Source organism: Schistocerca piceifrons, chromosome 1, assembly GCF_021461385.2.
Source record: "Schistocerca piceifrons isolate TAMUIC-IGC-003096 chromosome 1, iqSchPice1.1, whole genome shotgun sequence".
NCBI classification, from domain to species: Eukaryota; Metazoa; Arthropoda; class Insecta; order Orthoptera; family Acrididae; genus Schistocerca; species Schistocerca piceifrons.
This window is the reverse complement of record NC_060138.1, coordinates 203,830,631-203,857,170: the sequence shown is the minus strand read 5'-3', so window position 1 is coordinate 203,857,170 and position 26,540 is coordinate 203,830,631. Positions and strand designations below refer to the sequence as shown.

The following is a 26,540-nucleotide window of genomic DNA, read 5'->3' as shown; positions in this document are numbered from 1 at the left end:
TCAGAGGCTCAGACGATTCTCCGACCGTGTATGCTGCAGGTTCCTCGACTTGCGCGCCAAAGGGTGATTGGGTTTCGGGTTCCGCTGAATAGGTCAGGTGTCCACTATACGCAGGAGGCGGCTACACGGCTGTGTGGCGTGGACTGGGCGGTTTTTTAGGTTAGAGGATGCAGGTCGAACACAGGAAGAACGTAGATACAGTAACCATCGGTATAACAGTTGTAAATTGTCGTAGCTGTGTTGTGAAATTACCAGAGCTCCAGGCGCTAATAGAAAGCACTGACGCTCAAATTGTTATAGGCACTGAAAACTGGCTAAAGTAGGAGATAAACTCAGCCGAAATTTTTGCGAAGAACCTAACGGTGTTCCGAAAGGATAGGCTAAACACGGTTGGCGGTGGCGTGTTTGTTGCTGTTAGAAGTAATTCATCTTGTCGCGAAACTGAAGCAGATAGTTCCTGTGAGTTAGTATGGGCAGCAGACCTTGTTGGCAACCAGAATAAAATAATTGGATCCTTTTACCGACCTCCCAATTCAGGTTCAAAGAAAACTTGAGTTTGATTTCAAACGCGTACCCCACTCATGCGATTGTAGTTGGCGATGACTTTAATTTATCCTCGATATGTTGGCGAAAATACATGTTTAATTCCGGAGGTAGGTATAAAGCATCATCCGAAATTGTGTTAAACGCATTCTCTGAGAATTATTTCGAGCAGTTAGTTCGAGCCCACGCGAGTAGAAAACGGTTGTGAAAACACACTTGACCTCTGAGCAACAAATAATCCTGAGTTAATAACGAGCATCAAAACGGACACAGGGACTAGTGAACACAGGGTTGTCGTAGCGAGATTGAATATTGTAACCCCCAAATCCTCCAAAAATAAACGAAAGTATACCTATGGAGGAAAGCAGATACAAATTCACTTGACGCCTTCCTGGGAGACAATCTCCAGTCCTTCCAAATTAATGATGTAAGAGTAGACCAGATGTGGTTTGAATTCAGATAAATAGTATCTGCAGCAATTGAGAGATGTGTACCAAATAAATAAATAAACAAACGATGGAGCTGATCGTCCTTGGTACACAAAACGGGTCAGAACACGGTTGCAGAAACACCTAATAAACATGCCAAATTTAAACAGACGCAAAATCCCCAAGATTGGCGACCTTTTACAGAAGTTCGAAATTTAACGCGGAATTCAATGCAGATGCTTATAATAGTTTCCACAAGGAAATATTGTCTCTAAACCTGGCAGAAAATACAAAAACACTGGTCGTGTGTTAAGTGTGTTAAGCGGCAAGAAACAATCAATGCCTTCTCTGCGCGATAGCAATGGAGACACTATCGAAGACGGTGCTGCCAAAGCAGATTTACTAAACACAGCCTTCCGAAATGCCTTCACAAAAGAAGACAATGTAAATGTTCCAGAATTCGAATCAAGAACAGCTGTCAATGAGTAACGTAGAAGTAAATACCCTCGGAGTAGTGAGGCAACTTAAATTACTTTTAGAAAAGCATGTCTTCTGGTCCAGACTATATTCAAGTAGGTTCCTTTCAAGAGTGTGCTGATGCATTAGCTCCTTGCTTAACAATCATATACAACCGTTCGTTCGACGAAAGACCCGTACCCAAAGGCTGGTAAGTTGCACAGGTCACATCAATATTCAAGAAAAGTAATAGGAGTAATCCACTAAATTACAGGCCCATATTGATAACGTCGATATGCAGCAGGATTTTGGAACATACATTGTGTTCGAACATTATGAATTACCTCGAAGAAAACGGTCTATTGACACACAGTCAACATGGGTTTAGAAAACATCGTTCTTGTGAAATAAAACTAGCTCTTTATTCACATTATGTGTTGAGCGCTATTGACAAGAGATTTCAGATCGATTCCGTATTTCTGGATTCCCGGAAGGCTTTTGACACTGTACCACACATGCGGCTCGTAGTGGAATTGCGTGCTTATGGAATATCGTCTCAGTTATGTGACTGGATTTGTGATTTTCTGTCAGAGAGGTCACAGTTCGTAGTAATTGACTGAAAATCATCGAGTAAAACAGAAATGATTCCTGGCGCTCCCCAAGGTAGTGTTAGAGGCCCTTTGCTGTTCCTTATCTGTGTAACCGATCTGGGAGACAATCTGAGCAGCCGTCTTAGATTGTTTGCAGATAACGCAGTCGTTTGCCGACTAATCAAGTCATCAGAGGATTAAAGGAAATTGCAAAACGATTTAGAAAAAAGTATCTGAATGGTGCGAAAATTGGCAGTTGACTCTGAATAACGGAAAGTGTGAAGTCATCCACATGAGTGCTAAAAGATGAACAGGTTTGAACTTTTATGAAAGACTACACACAGTGCCATGACAGACCGAAAACAATGCAAATAGTCCTACAGTAATTCAATTGTGTGTGTGTGTGTGTGTGTGTGTGTGTGTGTGTGTGTGTGTGTGTGTGTGTGTGTGTTCAGTTATTTAAATTTTGTAACTTACAGCCTTGAATGAGATTAGGGTTATTCTTGGCCTTCCCACACCCAACTCCCCAAAAGTAATCATACGGGAGCTCAAGCTGATAACAGTTGATTTTTTAACTTCATAATGGCTTACTAGACACAGTTACTTAGGATATCGTTATCCTCCTGTTAACCAGTCTGACACACACAAAATATTGATTGGGCAGAAAGTCACTGCCGAAAATAAATTATTAGTTATTTCTTCGCTTGGATGTACACGAAAAAACAAACAGTTCTTAGACCATGTGAACACTTCAGTGTGGCAGAAATGATGCAGTTCGAAGATAGGTCAAGATGAACCACAACAATGAAAAAACAGGAAACAAACTGCCGTGTCTGTATCAACTACTTGGGTAGAATCTGTTAAGATGATGATGATCCATAATACGAGTTTAATTTGGTATTGCCGTCGTGATTTAGCTGCATTCTATGCTGAGATGGCTCCTTTCCGTGTAGTATGTATGCGTTTTGAGCGTCTGTTCTGCAGAATATGAGTCTCCTCAATGACTCAGTGTTCATGAATAGAATGAATAACAGTCTGTGTGCAGTTCGATCGCTTTTGTTTCCCTGTTTGGATGATATGCTAAATAATGTGTGAAATTTAGCGTCATTATGAATTGGAACCACTGCAAAGTTTTTGCTTTTTAACTATTTTTATTGGATAACTTTCTAGTCTGTCTGTCTGTCTATTCGGTACAAACTTTTCATTTAATTTAAAACCAACTTTTCCTGATGAAATAGAGACTTGAAATTTCAGCATAGCTAAGAACTGGATGACAATGCAATATTAACTTGCCTTTTTGTCCGGTCTGACATCGCGGGCGACCTGCAGGGCCGTCGTGTTGTATGTTGGCAGTTTCCGAAAGCGTTCTCGGCGGTATGCGAGCGGACTGGCACAGCTGGCGCGGTAGGGGAGGGGGAGGGATGGAGGAGATGGCCAGAGAGAGGAATAGGAGATGCGTGCAATATGACATACTGTATGCGTATATAGGCAAAGCTGCGGCTTTAAAAGCTGGTGTATATTAATAAATATTTTTTATGAAAATATGATCTCATCGAAATGATAAAAAACCATTGAGAAATTTCTCACACACAGTATAATTTTTAATATAACACGTTTTTAAATCGGACTAAAAAGGTTCGGCCGGAGTGGCCAAGCGGTTCTAGGCGCTTCAGTCTGGAACCGCGCGACCGCTACGGTCGCAGGTTCGAATCCTGCCTCGGGCATGGATGTGTGTGATGTCCTTAGGTTAGTTAGGTTTAAGTAGTTCTAAGTTCTAGGGGACTGATGACCTCAGATGTTAAGTCCCATAGTGCTCAGAGCCATTTGAACCGTTTGACTAAAAAGAAAGTAAGATAATGTCTCCTAGCCCCATAGACAGATAGCCCTGAAAAATTGTGCTTGTGAATTTTTAGTAGCTGTGACAACAATTGTGAGATTTATAAAGAAAAACGTGTGACACATGCAGTAGATAAGTTAGGAGGTGAGCTCTTCATGCACCTTATGTTTTTGCTTATATTGGGTTGGTGCTAAGGTTGCAGCGTTTTTGTTTTGTATGTTGGTATTCCGGTTGCTATGGATTTATTTATCGACTATCATTTTTTATTTGCAGTCCACAGTTGGTTTAAATATTGTTATGTTGTCATTTGGAGATAATGAGTATAACTGTGGACTCTACAAGATAGAGTCCCAAGTGAAGAACTCGGACATGCCCAACATAGTCTTTTGTTTGCGTTCAACAAAGGAGTGACAGTAGCAGAGGCAACCAGAAACACGTGCACGGAGTATGGGGATAATGCTGTTGGACAGAGCACAGCCATAAAATGATTTTCTCGTTTTAAGGTGGATCGTTTTGTCATAAGTGACTCCACATTCAGGTAGACCTTCGAGGTTTGACAAGGATCGTTTTAACGCATTAATCCACAGTGAACCACGCTAGTTTACTCGAGAACTGGCAAATGGGATGAACTGTGATCATTCCACCATCGAGCGACATTTGCATGCAATGGGGAATGTTCAAAATTCGGGTGTGTGGGTACCACATGCTCTAAACCAAAATCACAAAAATCAGCGGATGTCCATTTCTTCGTATCTGCTTGCTGGTCATCAGTTGGCTTCTGAACAACACGGCCATTCCTATACTGTATCGTTACTGATGACGAGAAATGGTGTCTTTATGCTAAATAAGGAAAAGAAAGGATTAACGATAACTCCCGCCTACATTCTATAGTAAGAGTGACAAGAAGCACTATACGGGATTTGGGTGGGAAGTCATTCTGCACCCAACTTATTCACCTGATCTTGCGCCCTCAGATTTCAATTTTTCCGCTCTATATCGAACAACCTTCCGTTTCGGATGAAAACACCCTCAGAACATTGCTCGAGGTGGTCTTCGCCTCAAAACCAAGTGATTTCTACAGTCGTGGAATCGGAAAGTTACCCTTTCGTTGGCAGATTGTTGTGAATAGTGAAGGAGAAATATTATTGATGACTAAAGTCTCAGTTACGTAAATCTGTTTAGTTTATTAAACCGATGGAAAAATGCTACGAACTTATACATTAACCCAATAAATCTTACAAGTATTGTCATAGGTATTAAAAATTCAGAAGCACACATTTTCAGAGATATCTGTATGGGACTTGGAATCTGTATTTGATTAAGAGGAGTTATTTCATACATTTTGTGTGGTTTTAAAAAAAGTGTAATATAAAAAATGTAAGTAATTATTTTCTAAAATATTAGATGTTCCTTTTCAAGGTCCTAAACAGCAGTATTGCTGTAGACACTCTAAGGACACCAAGTGCTCGTATGTAGGGGCCATACCAGATAGCAGAAACAGGAAATATTGAATGTGTGTAAGTTTGTTAGACTCTTGGGAAAGCGTTAAAAATGCTAAAAAACACGTAAGTTGTCAGGGTTTTGAAAATTGATACTCATTATTCAGCAAAAGACTACTTACGAAATTTCAAGAATCGATAAAGTGAAGAATCCAGACATATTATTTACCCGTCTGCTTTTCACTCCTGTAGTGATCATAAAGAGAAGGTTAGGCTACTCTAATTAACACACACACACACACACACACACACACACACACACACACACACACACACACACACAGAGAGAGAGAGAGAGAGAGAGAGAGAGAGAGAGAGAGAGAGAGAGAGAGAGAGGGGGGGGGGGGGCGGCATTGAAGCAGTCTTTCTTTCCTCGTTCCAAACGAGATTTGAACGGGAAGAAACAGAGCACGTGGTACCATGGTACCATGCTAAGAACTCACTACAACGCATTTTCAGTGATTTGTACTAATTATCTCAATCTGTTAGGACTACAGAGCTAAGTTATTTTTAGGGTAAAAGCAATATAGCACTGAAGAGTTGTCAAAAAACTTAGGGAGGCGATTTAGAGAATCCTAGGTGGATTCTCTAATTCTCTAAAGCGCAACAAAGGAATTGGAGACTTGGGTTCTTCTTGGAGGAACCAACACACAAATGACGTTACTTTCGAACGCAGCTTGCTCCTTCTGAAAAAAAAGGAAGGATAGCAGTGTGTGAGAGATGTGCGTGTGCGCGCACATGTCTTTCACATCTGCTGATACAATTCAAAGTAAAGAGTAATTATTTATATGCTCATTTCATTGCCACAAAGAACAATTGACTAGCGTATGATTGCCTTGTCATTTCGATGTAATTGCTAGTTGTCTATCAGTCGGTAATAAAACCTCATTATTTAAGAATAGTGATTGAATGTGGATACCAATTTCAGTGCTGCAAACTTGCGAAATTGCCTTTCCCTGTACCAGCTATCAGCGTCAAATAGGGAGGTTCGTGGATCGACCGTCTCTCTCTCTCTCTCTCTCTCTCTCTCTCTCTCTCTCTCTCTGTGTGTGTGTGTGTGTGTGTGTGTGTGTGTGTGTGTGTGTGTGTGTGTGAGTGAGAGAGCATTATTTCGTACCACTGTTTCTTCGCGGCTCACTGGTGATACCACCAGTCCGCTACTGCACCACACGATGATGATCGTTCAACCACGTGATGACACACTCAACGATTGGTTGGAGACAATAGGTCGCATAATGCACAGTTTATTAAATGTAACGTTTACTTTGCTATGATCAAGGTAGCCCCAAGCCTATCTTCACAAGCGGCGGATTTTGCCAGTCAATATCCCTCACATATATATTCTGAGTCTGTGCGCTTCCTCGGCTATGGAGGCGATTTTATTGTATTTAATAATTTAGAAATAATCATGGAGAAACTAACGTGTTTTGTGTATTCAAATGCACTCGGTGTTTCATAGGCTATATATGATGCGCTATTTTGAAAAAAAGGTCCTTTAAAAATGATAATTATGAAACTATGAAAATGTGTTGTTTGCTTTGTTTCTCGCAGTCACTTTTAACAAAGAACTTGTGCAGACAGTGGTCGTCAAGGCCCGAGTCAAGTGCTCATACGGCTCGCAGTTCTTAGCCGTATTTTACGATAAAATGATAGCAGATTCCAAAAACGTCAAACAACGTTAACGGCTTATTTTTCTTTCTCGATAACAAATAAATATACTCGTAGAGACACTGATATTTTAAGATGCATTTAATTTTAATTGACGTTGATGAAGTCGAGCATGAGTTAAGTAAACTTCGCCGCTTGCTTCAGAGGCAGAGTGGTAGTTAAGTGTGACCACTGCAAGTTTAATACAAGTCAGAACGGGAATATTTTATTGTTTATCTTTCAGTGCTGACAACTCACGAACGTACGCAACTCGTACCGATTAGCTGCTATGGCATAAATATCAAACGAAAGTAACGTCGATTCGTTACAGAGACGGTCACTTCGAATGTGGTACATCAGTACTTGTTGGTAGCAAATAATATGAAATGAAATTAAGGCTGTTGTAATACATTGCAATGAGCGGAAGAAAAGTGACATTTAAAACATTTAGTAAAAGTTTGTGATCGGGTCTCGTATTGCAGTTACTGTTATGTTAATTAATAACATACTAATGCGTTTAGGTTACCGATTAATAGTAAGATCGGTAGAAAATGGTTCAAATGCCTCTAAGCACTATGGGACTATCTGAGGTCATCAGTCCCCCAGACTTAGAACTACTTAAACCTAACTAACCGAAGGACATCACACACATCCATGCCCGAGGCAGGATTCGAACCTGCGTTCGTAGCAGCAGCGCGGTTCCGGACTGAAGCGCCTAGAACCGCTCGGCCACAGTTGATCGGTAGAAGTTGTGGTAAAAACGCCGGAACAGGATAAGTAGCCACTGCATATTTTTTGCCTGAACAGCGCTACTGCCTGCCCTGTAGCTACAATGTAGCTTCTTGTTATTTGCTTCAGCTTGTTAGTATCTTCTTTGGATCACTAATGCCGACATGGCGCCCTATCAGGGAACGTGACCACATTACTTGCCCGGAGAAGCTACCCAATTGAGATAGTTACCTCAAAAAAAAACGCGTTATACAACAACTAAAACTGACTTCTAAACCCTTTTATACACAAAAGTTATCATCCGCCATTCTATCACTTTGTGACAAATTTTAATTAGTTACCTCATATTATTTAAAATAATCCTGTTATATTTGGTCCATTAAAAAAGTATGATTGAAAAGGGTCTGCTGCAATCGCTTGGTATTCTTTCAGATAGCAAGGCATCAAGGGACTGGAAAATATTTCCGGATATCAGAAAAACAAACATGGGATCTTGTTGCGATGGCATTGGTCACGTTATCCGCGTCGGTACGGAAAGTCGGTCACTGTGTAAGCCTAGAAGATGCAAGTAGTTCTTATATATTATTTTCTTTTTCACTTAAAAGTATGTGGTGTGATACCTTATACGTAGCTTCAAAATTTGTAAGTGGTAAGCTTCTATCAATAACCATGGTTTCGTGAAAATGCAGTTTTCCTTTGAGAGGTCATAATACACCCCTTCCTCCCTCCCTCCCCCTCCCACCATGCTTTTGCGTCCTAAGATGTCGACTCACAATGTCAATATTGGCTCTTGAGTAAAAGAGTTTGACGACAATTGCATTGGATTGTTTCCTTATACTCATCATGAATTACCGGGCCTCTCATTCCCTGCCTTCTGGCATTGACCTGAGGCTAGAGATTACTGTATGATTCTAGGATGCTTCATGGAAGTCTTTTCACCTCATTATTGGCGATTGATAAATATAAGGGAAATAATATGCAGATAGGACGCACCACTGCCCACGGAACCAGAGAAAGATGTAGATTAGGAACTTATCAGAGAGTAATTAGGATTTAATGTCATCTTGCATCGTTAAACAGAACGTAAAAACAACACGATCTGGGGACTGTATTAAGTCCCGTGTTTGTTTAGTATTCAACGGTATGAAGCAATTTGTAGCGTGACAGCTGCTGCCTCGTGTGAAAAGAAATAGCTACGTTCATACATCCCTCAAACTTTCTAGTACAGAAGCAATAATTCTACAGCTAATTATTTTTATAGCTTTTCAAAAACGTTTCTACAGCGTTACTAGTTACACGTGACTTTTTACCATGTGAGCTAACGTCAGCAACATAAGTGTTTCAGAAAACCCCCTACCAAAGAGCGTCTTGAAACACTAACATTTCCTAATTTTGTAGTAGTAAATATTGACCTACAATTGTATTACGTAGTGGAAAACTAAATTGGGAGCATGTTTCAAAGTTTGGAATACGTTTCATTGAGTTCCCATACCTTGGTATGCGGGATGACCTCACAGTTCATAATGGTTTCAAGTAACCCTAACATACCGTACTTTTTTTCTATTCAAGGTTGATAAGTATTGACGATAACAAATGCTCACGGGTGTACAAGTTGTATCCTACCAGCACGGACCTCAGGATAATTTCCGTGGTACAGCTTTACATGAGTTTAATATTATTTCTTTGCGCTGTAGAATTTCCTACATTTCCTAGGTCGTGTTAGTGACAGTTTAATGCAGCCTAAATATTCTGTTTTTGTGATGCAAGGCGGCAATATATCCACATTCTTCTCCAAGGAGTGCCTGATCACCACCCTGCTCTTGTTGTGTGACTAATAGCGCGTCTTCTTTCCGCATATTATTTCCCTTACTCTATCGCAAATAACGAGGAGAAAAGACTGTCATCGAGTATCGCTAACGCTTGCAGTAACAGAAAAATACGTGGGGCGTTCAATAAGCCATGCAACACACATTTTAGGTTGAAAATTGTTGCGGGTCGCCGTGGAATATTCCGCATCAGCCCCTACAGTTTCATGAAGTAGTACTGATTTGTAGCCTTCAAAATATCTGTGGTGGATGTGCGTTCCAAGCGGAGCTGTCACTGAGCATCGGAGATATTCACAGGCACTTGCTGGATGTCCACAGACACATGGCAGTGAACAAAAGCATGGTGAGTCGTTTGGCGAGGGTCTGTTATCGCAACAAGGTTGCGCAAACCTCTCGAATCTCCCGCGTACGTACCGGTTGCATACAGCTATGACTCCTGCAATGTTGGAACGTGCGGCTATACTCAGACGAGGTGATCGACTGATAACAGCCAGTGCGTGATGATGGGGAGGTTATTGATGCAGCAAGACGTTGTCTCCTACGTCGACCTGCAGAGTGGCACCACGTGGGCATACGAGCCCTTCCAGGAAGGTAGCGTAAGGCCGTTGCATTGAACGAAGATTAGTTGAAAAATACGGTTTTGTAGGCAAAACAATGGGGAATATTTTTTTAAATTTAGTTTTGGTCCTGTGACATCTTGTACAAATATAGGAAAGGTCAATAAATTATACAGAAAGTTAAAAATTACACACACACACACACACACACACACACACACACACACACACACACACACACACACACACAAAAATTGTGCGCCTCTATGAAGGACACTCTTCTGGTAGGCTGATGTTCTGGCATATGAGACATGAATGTTATTGACATTTCTTGTTGTGTGATTGTGCACAGAGCTGTTCAGCTGATAGGCACTGGAAGTTTTTAAATATTCTCTTACAAAGACATATATATAGTCATGGAAGGTTCAGTATCTTTAGAGCAGCAAAAAGAGAGCGACATGAACCTTGCCTCTTTATGTTGCAGATGATTCTGATAGCTCGTTTCTGGGTCGTGAAAACAGATTGACTACAGTGTGCACTCCCCCAAAATGTTATTCCATATCAGATTGCTGACTGGAAATGTGCGTGATATGCCTGTATTACTATTTCTCTATTAAAGCTAGCGCTTAGTATCCGTAGCATGTAACAGATTGATGATAGTTAAGAGTTTTAATGTGTGTATTACACTTGAGATCACTCTGCAGATATATTCCTACGAACTTAACATCAACTAATTTTACAATTTTGTTCTTTATTTTCAATGCGTGTTGATTTTCTTGTTGATAGTGGGTTATAGGAAAGTTCTTGACCACCGTTTTCCCAGTGTTAATTATAAGTTTATTTTTTTCAAACCAGCGTGTTAGCTCCAGCAGTGATGCATCTGTAGTTAATTGAAGCTCTTTTTGGTCTGACCCTGTGATCAAAATACTGTTATTATCTGCAAATAAAGTTTTATGTTTGGCATGGACAGTGTCATTCAGGTCATCGGTATACAAAAGAAAGAGGATAGGACCAAAATGAGGTATTGGAATCCTGAATAAAACAAATATGCTTTCAGTAAAAAAGTGTTGCATTATTAATTTCTTGAACACTCAGGTCAGTGTCAGCAGGCAGATGGTCTGAAATTCGTAAATTCATAATCAGTATAAGGAAACAACATGTATAACGTTTTAAATGCCGTGCTATCCTGGTTCTGATCGGTAAATGTCAGAAAAAAGTATCTAAATTCGTGCCGTTGACGTTTGCAGGTTTTGCGTTAAAACACACTGTAAGAAACTAAGCAAAATATCACATTTTCATAGGTTCATAATTATCGCATTTTAAACTTTTTTTTTCAAAGTAACCACAGCATACCCTACGTGATACCGAGTGTTTTCGAACACACAAGACAGTTTATTTTCTATATGATAATTTCTGAATTATTAAATATGATGAATCCGCCTCCGTGGCCTAGGAAGCGCCAGGGTGGAAATATCCCTGTGACACTGTTGTCACTAGAGTGGCAATATCGACTGTCTATCGTCACACTGGTAGCACACGAATAGTATTTCTATACCGTTTTGACAAGACATCTAATTTAGAGAGAATATTATTACTGTCCTAACTTCTGCTGCTGCCCGCAGTGTGGAAGACGTTTTTATTCTTGTATAGGATAGATACATGATACATTGAGGAGACTGAAATAAGTGTGAAACCAGTTGTGACAACATAAATGGTTGTAGAGGAAACGTTGTTACTGGATTCGTTTTCTGTCATCGATCTGTTTCGCATGTTATTTGATAGGACGCAGCTAATTGGTGACTGGTGGAATTTATGAAACCGGGGAAACAAGCATGGCCTGGTTATAACTTTTTGGTTTTTTGTTTTTGTCGCCTTCCATATCGAAATGGGTACCGACAGGATTGGATGGGCGCTAGTTCAGTCTCCATCCCAGGATACTTGTCGCTAATACTAAACGTAACTAGTGAAAAAATGACTGTTGGACTAATAAATGTGTCTTCGTGATTTTGTTGAGCTGTTCACACATTATCAGACAAAGCGTTCCGTGGACCAATCTCTGTCACGTTTCATTGAGAGAACATTCCACTGTGTAGATATTTAGTTAGATGGTATAACAAGTTTTTGTCGACTTACGACGAAAGCCTGTTTAAAAGAATCGTTAGAATTCAAACCAAAAGTGGACGTTAAGTTTGATTGTTACAGAAGAAGTATTATTGAGACCTGACTCAAGAGTTCCTTTGCAGGCGTGTGGTACTGGTAGAGTGTGAACCGCTGATATAATAGAAGTGAACTGAAATCATGGTGTCAGACGGAAATAAGTAAGGCAAACAGAAATCTCGCATCGCGGCAGTATCCGCGCGCAGCATCCTTACGAAGTCTGCATTGAGGATACAATAATATTTGTGACATTTTGCTAGAATGCAATGTTCGGTAAATTTTCTGCTGTTTTCTATGGGTGTTATTTTTATTTTTCAGAGTGAACTCATCAGCCCACAATGGCAGACACCAGTCAATCCGAGCAAACCCCTCCGACTGAACCTCAGACGAATGGCGTTTCTGACGGTATAGATGACGATGAAAGAAACAAAATGCGTCCAGCTGATATTGATGCGGTGAGTGATTTAATTAAAGATAAAGCATATTCAGTTTCTGATTGAAACTGTATTTTGATGACGTGCCATTCCCTGTGTTTTTGGTCAATTTGTTGCAATAAAATGTCTAAAAATGGTACATCGCGGCGGCACAGCTTACTTAAGTCATTGCTTGCGGTTTATTATTTTAATGTAGTGAGCCATTGCTTAAGATAATGAGTTTTGCTTAATTTTATCAAGGGGTTTGAACCTAGAATTCTTAATCGATCTTTCGATTGGTTGGCAGCTCAGCTTCTGGATCCACTGGAATCAAATTCGTTCGCTCCTGAAACGAAAGTGCCAGGCGTGATCTTCCTTGGAAAACCTTCCCGTGTAGCATTTCTCCGAAGACATAGACTAGGAACAGGTTGATTCGTATTGTGTGACCAGTACATTCATGTCTACTTCGCTCTGTTGGTCTCCCAAATGTCCTTTCTTTGCCAGTTCTTTTTTTTTTCTGTCCACTTCACATTTTACAAATTTTCTCCAGCACCATATCACATATACGTGAAGAGATTTCATTTAACTTTTGCGTAGTGTCCATATCTCACAGCCATAAAGTGTTACGCTCCCTATGCAGCTCAAAACCACCTTTTTCGTTACTCTAATATATATGCTGTCTGAGCAAAGCATTGTTCTTTTTTTAATGAACATAATTTTTGCTTCTGTAAATCTTTGTCGTATTTGGTTCTTCTATCTTTACTTATCTGACATCCTGAATATTTCTGACTTATTGTATGTTTATGTCTTCTGTTTCCTTGGAGCACGTGGGTAGTTCTATCTTTTTTGAGTTAATTTCCATTTCCTACTCATCCCATAGTAGTGTATCCAAGGGATCTAAAATTATTTTTCATGATTTCTTTCATCAGGAGCTATGATAGTTATGTCATCTGCAAACGTAAGATTTTTTTTATTTTTCCTCCATTTCATTCTGATACCTGCACAGTATCCAGAGCACTCGTTTATTGTTAAGTTCTGTGTAGATGATGAAAAGGGATGGAGTCAGATTGCAACCATGTCCAACACCGTTAAGTATTCTAACATTTTTTGTGTGCTTGTGTAGTTATTATCTTTACTAGGCCTTGTCACTGTTCTTTGTATAGTTCTTTAATTATTGCTCTGTCTCTATAGTCTAGTTTAATCATCATCATCATCATCATCATCATCATCATCATCTTGGACAGTTTCCAGCCACTGGCTGGGTCTGTCGGGAACACAAGCCTCTCCATCGTGTTCTGTCTTTCCACCATTCCCCCTCTTCCACCTTCGTCCAGTTCTCTCCTCTTCTCGTCACACATTCCTTCACTCCCTTCACCCATCTATCTCTTGGTCTTCCCCTGGGCCTCTTCCCCTCCAGTTGCAGATCAAACATCCTCTTTGGAATTCTTCCCTCATCCATTCTCTTCATGTGTCCATACCACTGCAGTCTTGATTTTTCTATCCTGTCCTGTACTGGTTCCTCCTTTAGTCTTTCCCTCACATACACATTTCGCAATCTGTCTCGTCTTGTTACACTCAACCTGCTCCTCTGGAACTTCATTTCACTAGCTTGTATTCTACTTTTGTCGCTTTTGTGCATTACCCATGTCTCACTTCCGTATGCCAATATGGGGACAAAGTAGGTTCAGTATATAATTCCCTTGGATTTCTGTGGCACCTCCTTGCTCCAAATAAGCCCCCTAATGCATTTGAAGAACTGCCCTGCTTTTCTGCACCTTTCATTTATTTCCATTGCGTTTCTCCCCTTACTTTCAATCATGCTTCCCAGGTACTTGAAGTTCTCTACCACTTGTAGTTTTTCCCCTCCACAAGTTATATCCACATTTGGCCTAGTCTTCTTCCTTGTTGTGACAATTATTTCACTTTTCTTTGCAGAGAAATGCATTCCATATTGTGCTGCCGTTGCCTCCCATACATCTAACTGCTCTTGCACCTCCTTCTCGCAATTTCCCCATAACGTCAGGTCATCGGCAAAAAGCACTGCTTTCATTTTATGATCTCCAATTGCATCTGATACTTGCTGTAGGATTTCATCCATAACAATAATAAACAATAAAGGCGAAAGTGCACTTCGCTGTCGCAGCCCATTTTCCAGCTTGAACCATGCAGTACGTTCCCTCCCCACTTCACACAACTCTCACTTCCCTCATACATTTTTCTGACTTTTCGTGTTCTCTCTTCATCTATCCCTTTTGCGTTCAGCACATCCCAGAGCTTGTCCATATAGATACTGTCATACGCCTTCTCAATATCTAAAAAGGCCATGATTAAGTCCTTCCCGTACTCATAGTGCCTTTTCTGCAGTTGCCTTACCGCAAATATGAGGTCCGTTGTTGATCTTCCCGGTCTGAAACCATACTGCTCCTCTTGCAGTCTACTTTCAATACTGCTTCTTATTCTCTTCTCCAGGATCTTTTCATAGATTTTTCCACAGTGGCATAGCAGGGTGATTCCTCTGTAGTTCTCACATCTCCTTTTATCCCCTTTCTTGAAGATCGGGACTATAATTCCTTTCTTCCAATCCTCAGGAATTCTGTTCTCCTTCCACACCACCCTCAGCACTCTGTATAGCCACTGGGTTCCTACTTCTCCTGCTGCTCGTATCATATCCACTGTTACTTCGTCCCAACCTGGTGCCTTGCCCCCTTTCATCCTCTTTATGGCTTCTTCCACTTCATTCCAAGTTAGATCATCAATTTCCCCACTATTATAATCGTCTGCTGCCTTAGGCTCTCCATCGCTGTTAGTTACCTGCTTGGCAGCATTCAACAGATCTTCAAAGTACTCCTTCCAAATCTTTTTGAGCTCGTGCATTTCCTCCACAACTCTTCCATTATTATCCATGATCCTCAGGCACTCGCTTCTGTCGTTCCTCTTATTTCTTACCATGGTGTAAAGTACTTTTTTGTTCCCTTCACTGTCCTCTTCTAACATTCTTGTCCATTTTTCCATCCACTTCTTCTTCTCCGCCCTTACTATGGTCTGTGCCGCTTTCTTGCTTTCCTTATATTTTACCCTAGCTTCCTCTGTTCGGGTCTGGAACCATTCTCTGAAGGATTTGTTCTTTCGAAGTACTGCCTCTTTACATATATTGTTCCACCATGGGGTTTCCTTACTTCTCCTCTTTGTGCTAGTTCTTCCGCACACAGTCTCAGCTGCCTCAACTAGAGCCCTCTTAAAATCTCCCCATTCTTCTTCCACTGTTCTCTGATCTTCCTTTGGCAGCTTCTTCCTGATCAGTGTCTGGTACTGGGTCCTCCGTTCATCCTCTTTCAGCATCCATGTCTTCAACCTTTTCTCCTGTATGTCTGTTGCCCTCCTATCTTTTTTCTCTCTCAGGGTGGCTACCAACAGCCGATGGTCACTGTCTAAGGCCCCATATGGAATGACCTTAACATCTGTGAGGCTGCTCATCATCTGCCTATCCACTAGTACGTAGTCTACTACTGAAGTTTGGGACCAGTCTCCACTGTACCAAGTTATTTTGTGGCTGCTTCTCTTCTTGTACCAGGAATTTGCGATCGCCAGCCCATTCCTCTTGCAGAATTCCAGCAACAATTTTCCTTCTCTATTTCGGTTCCCCCAGCCCTCTGGTCCCATTATCTCCTCGAATCCTTTCCTGTCTGTGCCAACATGTGCATTGAGGTCCCCTATTATAATCTGATTTCCTCCATTTAGCTGCTTTTGCATGTCATCTTCAAATTCCTCCTTCTCCTTTTTTGTACACCCCACCTGTGGGGCATATGCTTGGATGATTTCAATGCTTTTTCCTTTCACTCGTACTCTGGCTTTTATCATTCGATCATTGATACCGTCCACCTCCTCCTGCAGACCCTCTCTGACCACTATTGCCACTCCATTTCTTCCCCTCTCATTCCCTATCCAGTACAGTTTACATCCTTTACTTAGTGGTTTTTCACCAACTCCTCTCCACCTAGTCTCAGCAAGTCCCAAGATGTCCAATTTCCTCCTTTCCATCATTTCTACAATTTCTTTTAACTTCCCAGTTAGAGTCCTTACGTTTAAGGTGCCCAGTCGTAAACCATCTTGTAATCCTTTTCCATTGCTTTGTCGGTTTCCTTTAAATCCGTTCCGTGATCCGAGGCATGTTCCCTTTTTGAAAGCAGTTGATTTATCCACTACTGGCTTGCTAGGCCTATCGCAGCTCCCATAAGTCCAACCCCTCGTCCAAGTCGTGGGAGATGGGCAACGGCACAAAGTAGGGGACTGCCTATAGGGGCGATGTACAGCGGGGACTGCGTGTGCCCCAGGACCGCTACGGTAGCTGGGAAGGCCCTGTGGGAACCCTGAAACGTGACGGCTAACGGGGCTCTGGTGAACTCTAGTTTAATGATGCTTAGAATTTCCATTAGTAGGTTCCAATTGAGAATGTCAACTGCTTTCTAGAGGTTTGCAGTAACTACGTAAATTTTGCTGTTTATTATCAATATTAATACTTTTGAAGTGTGAGCTACAATGCTCGAAGTCCAGTCACTTTTACATGTAGCTAAGTTACCTTGTTACTCCTTGGAATCAATTAGTATGATACTTTTCCTAAAATATTCTGGGGTAGTAAAAGTTTTACAAAAACAAATTTTCCACCTGGGATGTTATCAAACCATTACTTACTTTTTCAGAGCATTTCATACTTTCTCAAATTCTTGTTTAATTTTTGTGGCTCATAATAGGGCCTACAGCTCTTCAATATAATTTCGTTTCCATTCTATAAGAATCCCTTGTTCCTTGGACGAGGTTGAATTGGTGTGTTGTTTTTGTTTTCCAGAATGCTTTCTTATTAGTATTCTTTGTTGCTCGTTTTTAATTTATTTGCTTCCCACATCTCAGGTTTTACTTTAAATCTGCAATTTCTTTTTGTTTACAGCTTGTACTGCATTGCACCTAATCTTCGATTGCTGCTCTTTGCTTTGTTTGCCATGGAATGGAGTGAGATTGATCATTTTTACAAGATTTCTGATTCTGGACACCACCACCACCACCACCACCACCACCACCACCACCATCATCAGTTTTTTGTCATATTAGCAGGTCCTTTGGCTCTCCATTTTCTGTGATCCATTGCTTCCTTCTTAAGGCTGCTGTATGTTGTACAGTCCATCACGTCATCCAGTATCTGAAATCCCTTCCTCACTTCCTTTTCCCTTGTACATAACCTTCTAAAACTGTTTCTATCAGTTCGCCCTTCTTTCTTAATATATGCCCAGTCCAATTTCTTTTTCTTCTTTTTATTACATCTGGTAACTGTCTTTTCTCTCCCACTCTTCTCAATACCTCTTCATTTTTTTACTCTGTCCATTCAACTTATTCTTTCCATTCTCTGCTATGTCCACATCTCAAAAGCCTCCAGCTTTTCTCTGTCTTTCTTCCTTAAAGTCCGTGTTTCAGTGTCATACAGAAGAACATGCCATACAAAACATTTTATTAGTCTTTTTCTGCAGAAAATTCTTCTTTTCTTATAAAATGCCTCTCTTGCCATTGCTATCCTTGTTTCAGCTTCTGTCCTGCACTTCCAGTCGGTGTCTATCCTGCTTCCAAGATACTTAAAATTTTGCACTTGTTCTAATATTTCTCCATTCAGCATAATTTTTATTTCTTTATTTCCTCCTAGTGCCAATACTTTTGTTTTCTTTGTGTTAATTTTCATTCCATATTTTTTTCCGTTAGCTTCAATGGTGTCCACTAAATCCTGTAATTCTTTTTTCCCCTGTGGCTAGAAGGACCATGTCATCAGCAAATGCCTGACACCCTAATCTTCTTCCTCCAATTTCTACTCCTTTGACATCTAATGAGCATTGGCCAAGTAGAGGTTGAAAAGGGTAGGTGATAGATAGCATCCTTGTCTTACTCCTTACTGGACACTAATTATGCTCAGCTATGATCATCAGAAAATTGGCACGTGGAGAACACAAATGACAGGTGTCAGAGTAAATGTTTTCCAATAATTTTCTTTTTTATCAGAGTTGCAGTATTCATATTTTTAGAGGTTGTAAAAAAAATCAGAGAGAGAGAGAGAGAGAGAGAGAGAGAGAGAGAGAGAGAGAGAGAGAGAGAGAGACTAAGTCCTAGCAACAACAGATGTGAAAATTATTTTACTTTCTAAACTCAACCTGAACAGGCCATGGAGGCCTAATGGTATTGACAGGCCGCCATGTCAGCCTCAGCCCACAGGCATCACTCGATGCAGATATGGAGGGGTATGTGGCCAGCACACTGCTTTCCCAGCAGTTTTGTCATTCTATAAGACCAGAGCCACTGCTTCTCAATCGAGTAGCTCCTCAGTTTGGCTCACAATGACTGAGTGCACACTGTTTGCCAACAGTGCTCGGCAGATTGGATGGTCACCCATCAAAGTGTTAGCCCAACCTGACAGTGCTGAGCTTCGGTGATCTGATGGGAGCCAGTGTTACCACTGCGGCAAGGTCATTGGCTGTATTTTACTTCCATTCGGAATTATATACACTCACAAAAACATAAAATGTTGATCCGTCAGTGTTAGATTTGTTCTACAATGGGAGTTCCTCTTTAATACATTAAAGCTGCTTCCAGAATGAAGAAACCAGAATCTATCTTCATACTAGCTGAAAATTAATTAACAAACAGAGAACCATAGTGATCAATGTCGGCTTGTAGTATCAGTCTAGCCCCATTCCACTTTTATTCCCTGATGTCATCATTATTTTGATAGTCCCTGGTTTTATGCACATACAACATTTTCTTGACCAGTTCTGAAAGAATGTATCTATGACATTGGCTCTTTTTCCATGCTAAAGCAAAAATGTCTGTGTCTGTCTTCTTACATTTCTGATTCCTAATCCACACCTTCCTGTCATTTCAGCTTTTTGTTCATCTCTTTTCACAGCATTCCAGTCCAGCATAAGATTTTCTGTCGTCCACATATTGCAGTACTTAAAGTTGTTTGTACCCTTCTTCTGTTTCACCACCACTATGTCCAGATGTTGGCATATGCACCTGTATGATAGCTATGATATATCTACTTTTTCTGCTATAATTTTAATTAGCGTCATCCTGTCACTATACAGTACATAGTTTATCTTTTTACCTCTACCCCACTCCAATTCTTTAAACAATACACCACAAGTCCTGTATTTCGTTTTGATTGCCTGAGTATATTACTGTCATCAGGAGTAAGCCTGACCCATCTTTTGGTGTTTCTGTAGAATATCTCTTGCATGTATCAATTTCTATTCGTGGTGATTTTTATGATGAAAACACACACAGTGCCCTGTGTAGTTCTATCTCTTATAGATTAGTAGAAAAAAATTTGAAAGGGGCCAATGTTACCCCATGATGTGGGGTTACATTGGCCCCTCAAATTTGCTTATTATTATAACACATGCAGTATGGCTGTGGTATGCAGTATGAGTATGACTCTGTGAAGGAATTGCTTTGTAAAATGTTGGTTAGCTAGATATAGGTGAAACAAACATTTCTAGGAGTATAATTATCAGTCCTTTATTTAAAACACACTACAAAAACTTTTACTGATAAAAAACATTAAGCTTCTTTTACTAAAACCCTTCTAGGAAATTTGTACAGAATTCTATGCCCATCAGGCAGTAGCTTTGGTGGAGGCAGCTTGCCAATCACATAACAGAATAGGGCAGTGAATATATCATGTTCTTTGGGAACAAATGTAGTTTTCATTGAGTCAGGGGGGTGAAGCCCCATTACTTCACCTAACTTTTCCTTTGTTGGAACTTTGTGAATAATACAAACATAGTGAAAAGTTTGCTTCACCCTTTTATCCCGAACTATTTTCACAATAACAAAGGCCTTTGGAAAAAGGTCTTGACACTCGCACTTAGTGAGCAGCAACTCTTCGACCACAGGATTTTCTGAAGGATCAAAATCACTTTCATTAGTTTCCAGAGTCTCTGGCAATTTCATTACACCAAGCTTTTGTTCTGAGAAAGAATTGCCACACTTTGGAAAGAGATTTTTCTTATTATTCCCATGTTCATTTTCTTTGCAATTCACTTTCTTCGCCACATATCAAGGAGGGAAACTTGTTTTAATTTGCTGTTCAAAATTGCTTTTTCTAGACAATTTTTTGGACCGTACAATAGTTCCAACAAGTTGGGAGAATTTGTGTGTGCTGCAATTTGCATAACATCATTTATCCGTGCAATGGCTTCTTCAGGCGTATTAATTTTTCTAGGGACATAATTTTGCTGCTCTTACTCTTCCTTTATTTCTTCATCATCATCCTTCCATTACATGTGTTGTTGAAGTGAAAATGTAATGAGTTGACAGAAAGTAATCACTTTGAATGTAATCATCTACATGAAATGGTTCGCATTTTCATTAATTCAGCAATTGCTGCTGCATTTTCTTGAACTTTGATGGCCACAGATTTGTCTTGTTCTTGACCCCCAAACCTCGCTTTGTTAAAGCATTTGGTGACAGTTTCCGGTTTTATTTCCTTTACTGCCAAGCCAATCCAATTTATGGCATTCGGGACAGAAACTGACAGTACAAGAGCAAACACACTTTCTTTTTCTTCAACACTAAGAATAAGAGATTGTGTCAGAAATTGCATATAATGACACTAAAATGTATAAATAACCACCTGGTCCATGGGTTATATCGAACACTCCTGAGATAGATTGAAAAGGGCTGTTTATGGACGACGTGACCCTCGAACCACTCTGAGGGATCTACATCAAATCGCCATTGAGGAGTGGGACAATCTGAACCAACAGTGCCTTATGTGAGGCTGGTTGAACCTGGAGGGAACCAAGCCAATTTCACATTTGATAACGTTACTTTCAGGTGGCAGGTTGCATTGTCTAGGAAAAGGAGAACTTAGTGATTTCCTTTTATTTTGGCATTGAAAGAGCCCAGCCATTCTTCTATAAGACCACTCCCCATCCATGCCTTTTCATTGCTTCGCCATGTGACTGTAAGCTTACTGACGTCTATGTATTTGAAACAATGCGGTTTGCTGACTTTCCAATCACCAGTGGCTTCTCCATTTCACCTAACATGTTTCCACAAAGCACTATAGTGAGTCTTTCCTTGGACATTATTCTGCCAGTGTCTTTTCACCTTGGGCGGTGCACTTTTCACCTTGAATTGCTAACCATTTTGAAGGCAGCATCTACGTTTCATTGGCACTGAACACGTCATTTGGGTCATAATTCACTACTAAGTTGGACAGTACTATCCTCCATTCTGTTTCTACACTTTCCTGCACATCCTTCGCTTTCCTACACACTTCATTCCACACGATGTTGTGCCTTCATTAAAATTGCTGCATTTGAACATACAAGAACTGGGCCATAAAATTTGTTTTCCAATTGAATTTATAAGCAGATATGTAGGGCTTGCTTAAATTTCTTTTGAACTATATTATTTTTTAAATTTAATTTTAAAATGTGAATTCAAATCAACAAATTCCATTGTACTGTTATGATGATTTTTATTTTCAAGAAGTTATAAAGGTTCATCCAGAAATGGAAAGAAAAAGAGTGGAACTGACCCTAGGGTCAGTCATACCAGTAGAGGGTACACGGAAATTGTCACTCTGGAAATCACCTTCGTCTTCTCATTTAATTTCACTCACTTCTAATGTATCTTCCCCCCCCCCCCCCCCCCCCCCCCCTCCCCCTGTGAGTCCGGGTATTAGAATAGGCCCGAGGTATTCTTACCTGTCATAAGAGGTGACTAAAAGGAGTCTCGCACTTTTCGGCCCTACAAGTTCAGGTCCCATTTTATGGCTTGACCTGCCACTTTCCAAATTCTACAGAAGTGCGGGCCATATGGGGAGGGACGCCTTAATGATGCGTGAATTATCCATAGTGCCCTTAGATTAATTCTCCTGAACCTCTTGTCATGGATTTGCATCTCCACCTGCAGTTCAACTATTTGGATGAGGACACTTTCTGGAGTATGTCATCTTCTTCAGTTGTCTCCTGTCCTCTTTCGTTCCCATGACAATATTGGATTTCTTTGCACTCAATATCCAACACAGTAGCCAGTCCGTTGTGGTGGGGCCATCATGCACCCATTTGGTGGTAGCCCCCTGACAACACAGGGATCACACTGCTGTTGCCCGACTAGTAAACTCGCGACGTATACCAAGGAGTAGATGCCTGTCTTCATGGGGCATAAGGATTTCTGGCAATGGCCATCATGCCAGGTGGCCTTTGCTGTGGCTGGGTTGCGCCCATGGGGAGAGCCTCTGATTGGAGTGGGTGGCATCAGGGCAGATGACCCACAATGAAGCGGACTAAGTCACCTCTTGCTGGTGACAGGTATGACCCTAAATTGTTTCCCCTCCCTTGCTACTCCATGTAGGGCTACAGAAACAACAGAGCCATATTCGCCTCGGTATTAGTCTGTAGCAGAATGGACGGGACTCCTTTCTACCTATGAAGCCTCAAGTTTTTGTTGAACCTCTTGAGGATAAGTTTGGGGAAGTGACAGTGCTGTCCAAGATGAGAAATGGCGCAGTCTTGATTCTGACAGCATCCCCAGCCCAATCCCGAGCGTTACTTGCTTGTGACTGACTGTGTGTTATTCCTGTTTCCATCACTCCCTATAAAAGCCTCATCATGGTCCAGGGGATTATTTTCCATCACAACCTCCTCTTGCAGTCTGTCGACGAGCTCTACGCCAATCTAGAACAGTGGGGTATTCATTTCATCTAACGCGTTTACAGGGGACCCAAAGACAACAGGGTTGCTACCAGTGCCTCCATCTTGGCCTTTGAGGGTTCATTGCCTGACAGGGTCAAGGTGATGGTTTCCCACTGTGGCGATAAACCATGTGTCCCTCTCATTATGCGGTGCTTTAAGTGCTGGAAATTCAGACATATGTTCCCGCTGTACTTCCAACTTCAGACATATGTTCCCGCTGTACCATTCCCCTTGCTCACCAGACTGCAGGATTCTAAAGAAGGAAAGAAAAATTGTGGAATACAAGACCCTGGACCAACTGACCTACACTGAGGCTAAGAGGAAATTTGACTGCCTACATCCTGTACCTCTGACATCCTCTTACGCCGCCGCTACGAGATCAGTTATAGCCCTATCCGTTCAGTCAAATCCAGTTGGCTCTCAAAGCTGTAAGGCTACAGCTGTCCCCTTCGTGGTGGGGGGCACTTCCCTCCCTGTTGCTTCCGCACCACCTACTTCGGGAGCACTGCCTCCCCCCCCCTTCCCCCCCTTCCCAAACTGCCGACTTCTAAGCCAGAGAAGTGTAAGTCTTCTTCGGCTCCTCTCCCTAGGAAGGGGTCCCATGGGGACCTCCCTTCCCAGGTTTCTACTAGTGGGAAAGATGACACCTGTCAGTGGCTGAAGTGTCCAAAAGCAGCTGGTTGTAGGGCTTTATGATCCTCCTCAGTCCTGGGGACTGAATCAAAGAAGCTCTCCCAGCCAGAGAAACCTAAGGAGCAGCGAGAGAAATCCAAAAAGAAGACCCTCAAGAACAAGGAAATTGTGGCGGCACCCACTCCACCACTATCTACAAGCTCTGTGTCTCAGGATGAGGTGGCGATTCTGGCGTCTGCTGAGGACCTAGATCTCGCCGGACCCTCAGATACAATGGATATAGACTGCTCAGGAACTAAGTTGGTGGCAGCAGGTGACCCTGAGGTATAAACTGCCTTACTGAGCATTTCATGCCTTCCCTGCCTCAGTATAATGTCACCCTCCAGTGGAATTGCTGCAGTTTTTTCCACCACCTGCCTGAGCTACGGCAACCTACAGCAACTGTTAAGTTTTACACCTGCTTTCTGCATTGCCCTCTGTAGCTATAAGGGATATTACAGGAACCATAGCGACTATAATAGTGTCATGTGAGTTTGCGTCTATGTCCTGAACTCAATATGTAGCAAACCTGTGCCCCTTCACTCTCCTCTTGGAGCTGTGGCTGTCAGGATAACGACGACGCAGGAAATAACTATCTGCAACATATATCTTCCTCCAGATGGTGTGGTACCCCTGAACGTCTTGGCTGCACTGATTCATCAACTTCCTAAACCTTTCCTACTTTTGGAAGATTTTACTGCCCATAACCCCTTGTGGGGTGGCAGCATGCTTACTGTCAGAGGTAGAGAGGTAGAAAATTTACTGTCTCAGCTCGACCTCTGCCTCCTAAATACTGGGTCTTCCACACATTTCAATGTGGTTTGTGGCACTTCTTCGGCTATTTATGTATCACTTTGCAGCCCAGGACCTCTCCCATCTGTCCACTGGAGAATCCATGATGATTTGTGTGGTAGTGACCATTTCCCTATCTTCCTGTCACTCCCCCAGTGTCATGCCCACAGATGCCTACCCTGATGGGCTCTAAACAAGGCAGACTGGGAAGCTTTCACCTCTGCTGTGACTGTTGAATCTCTGGTACCATCAATGTAGTGGTTGAGCAGATCACTAGAACCATTGTTTCTGCGGCGGAAATTTAGATCCCTTGTTCTGTCGGGTGCCCCCGACGAAAGACTACCTTTGTGGTCGCCGTAAATTGCTGAGGCCATTAAAGAGCATAGATGGGCTCTACAGCGGCATAAGCGGCACGCATCTCTGGAGCACCTAATAGCTTTTAAACAATTCCATGCCCGCGTTCGCCAGCTTAAAGAGCGATGGAAACAGGAGTGTTGGGAGAGGTACGCCTCGACCATTGGGTGCCATACGTTCCTTCCCTAATCTGGAAGATCAGACGTGGTTTTGGGTACAAGACCCCCAACAGGTGTCCCGGGCATTACCATCGATGTTATCTACCGACACAAACGTGATTGCCGTGCATGTTTGCTGAGCACCATGCTCGAGCCTATGAGTCGGAGAATTACCCCCCCCCCCCCCCCCCCCCCCCCCCCAGCCTTTCACACTCTGAAATGGCAGATGGAAGGGAAAGTCCTCTCGTTCACTACATGCCACAGTGAAGCGTATAACGTCCCATTTACAAAGTGGGAGCTCCTCAGTGCCCTTGCACATTGCCCTGACACAGCTCCTGGACCAGATCGGATCTGCAGTCCGCAGTCAGATGATTAGACATCTCTCGTCCAACTACAAGCAACAACTCCTCGTCATCTTCAACTGGATATGGTGTGATGGTGTCTTTCCATCACGAAAGCGGGAGAGCACAATCATTCCAGTGCTCAAACCTGGTAAAAACACTCTTGATGTGGTTAGCTGTTGGCCCATCAGCCTCACAAATGTTCTTTGAGAATGTATGGTGTGTTGGCGATTGGGTTGGGTCCTGGAGTCATGTGGCCTACTGGCTCCATGCCAGGACGGTTTCCGTCAGGGTCGCTTTACCCCTGATAATCTTGGGGTCCCTCGCGTCTACCATCCGAACAGCCTTTTCCAGACGCCAACACCTTTTTGCCGTCTTTTTTTTTTTATTTACAAAAAGCTTAAGACATGACCTGGTGGCATCATATCCTTGCCACATTGAGTGGGGTCTCCGGAGCCTGAGCCAGATTTTTATCCAAAATTTGCTGTTGCTCTGTACTTTCCGTGTCCAGGTTGGTGCCTCCCATATCTCGGAGAAAGGGGTCCCACAGGGCTGTGAATTGAGTGTCTCTCTCTTTTTAATGGCCATTAACAGCCTAGCAGCAGCTGTAAGGCCGTTGGCTTCACCTTCTGTGTGTGCAGACGACTTCTACATTTCGTACTGCTGCTCCAGTACTCGTGTTGCTGAGCAGTGCTTTCAGGGAGCTATCCACAAGGCGCAGTCATGGCTTCCAGTTTTCAGCTGCAAAGTTGTGTGTCATGCACTTCTGTCGGCGTTGTACCATTCACCCAGAACCAGAACC

The 26,540-nt window shown here is 41.9% G+C and overlaps 1 protein-coding gene across 9 annotated transcripts in view; it reads left to right on the top strand.

Annotated features, from left to right (window-relative positions):
* Window positions 1-26,540, top strand: part of LOC124782755 (protein hu-li tai shao) — a 421,012-nt gene that overhangs the window by 283,538 nt on the left and 110,934 nt on the right. For all 9 annotated transcript variants that reach the window (XM_047253968.1, XM_047253970.1, XM_047253971.1 and 6 more), the window contains one exon: window positions 12,588-12,724. In XM_047253968.1, coding sequence (XP_047109924.1) covers window positions 12,608-12,724 — 117 coding nt within the window. In that variant the 5' untranslated portion in view covers window positions 12,588-12,607. The remainder of the gene's footprint in view (window positions 1-12,587; window positions 12,725-26,540) is intronic.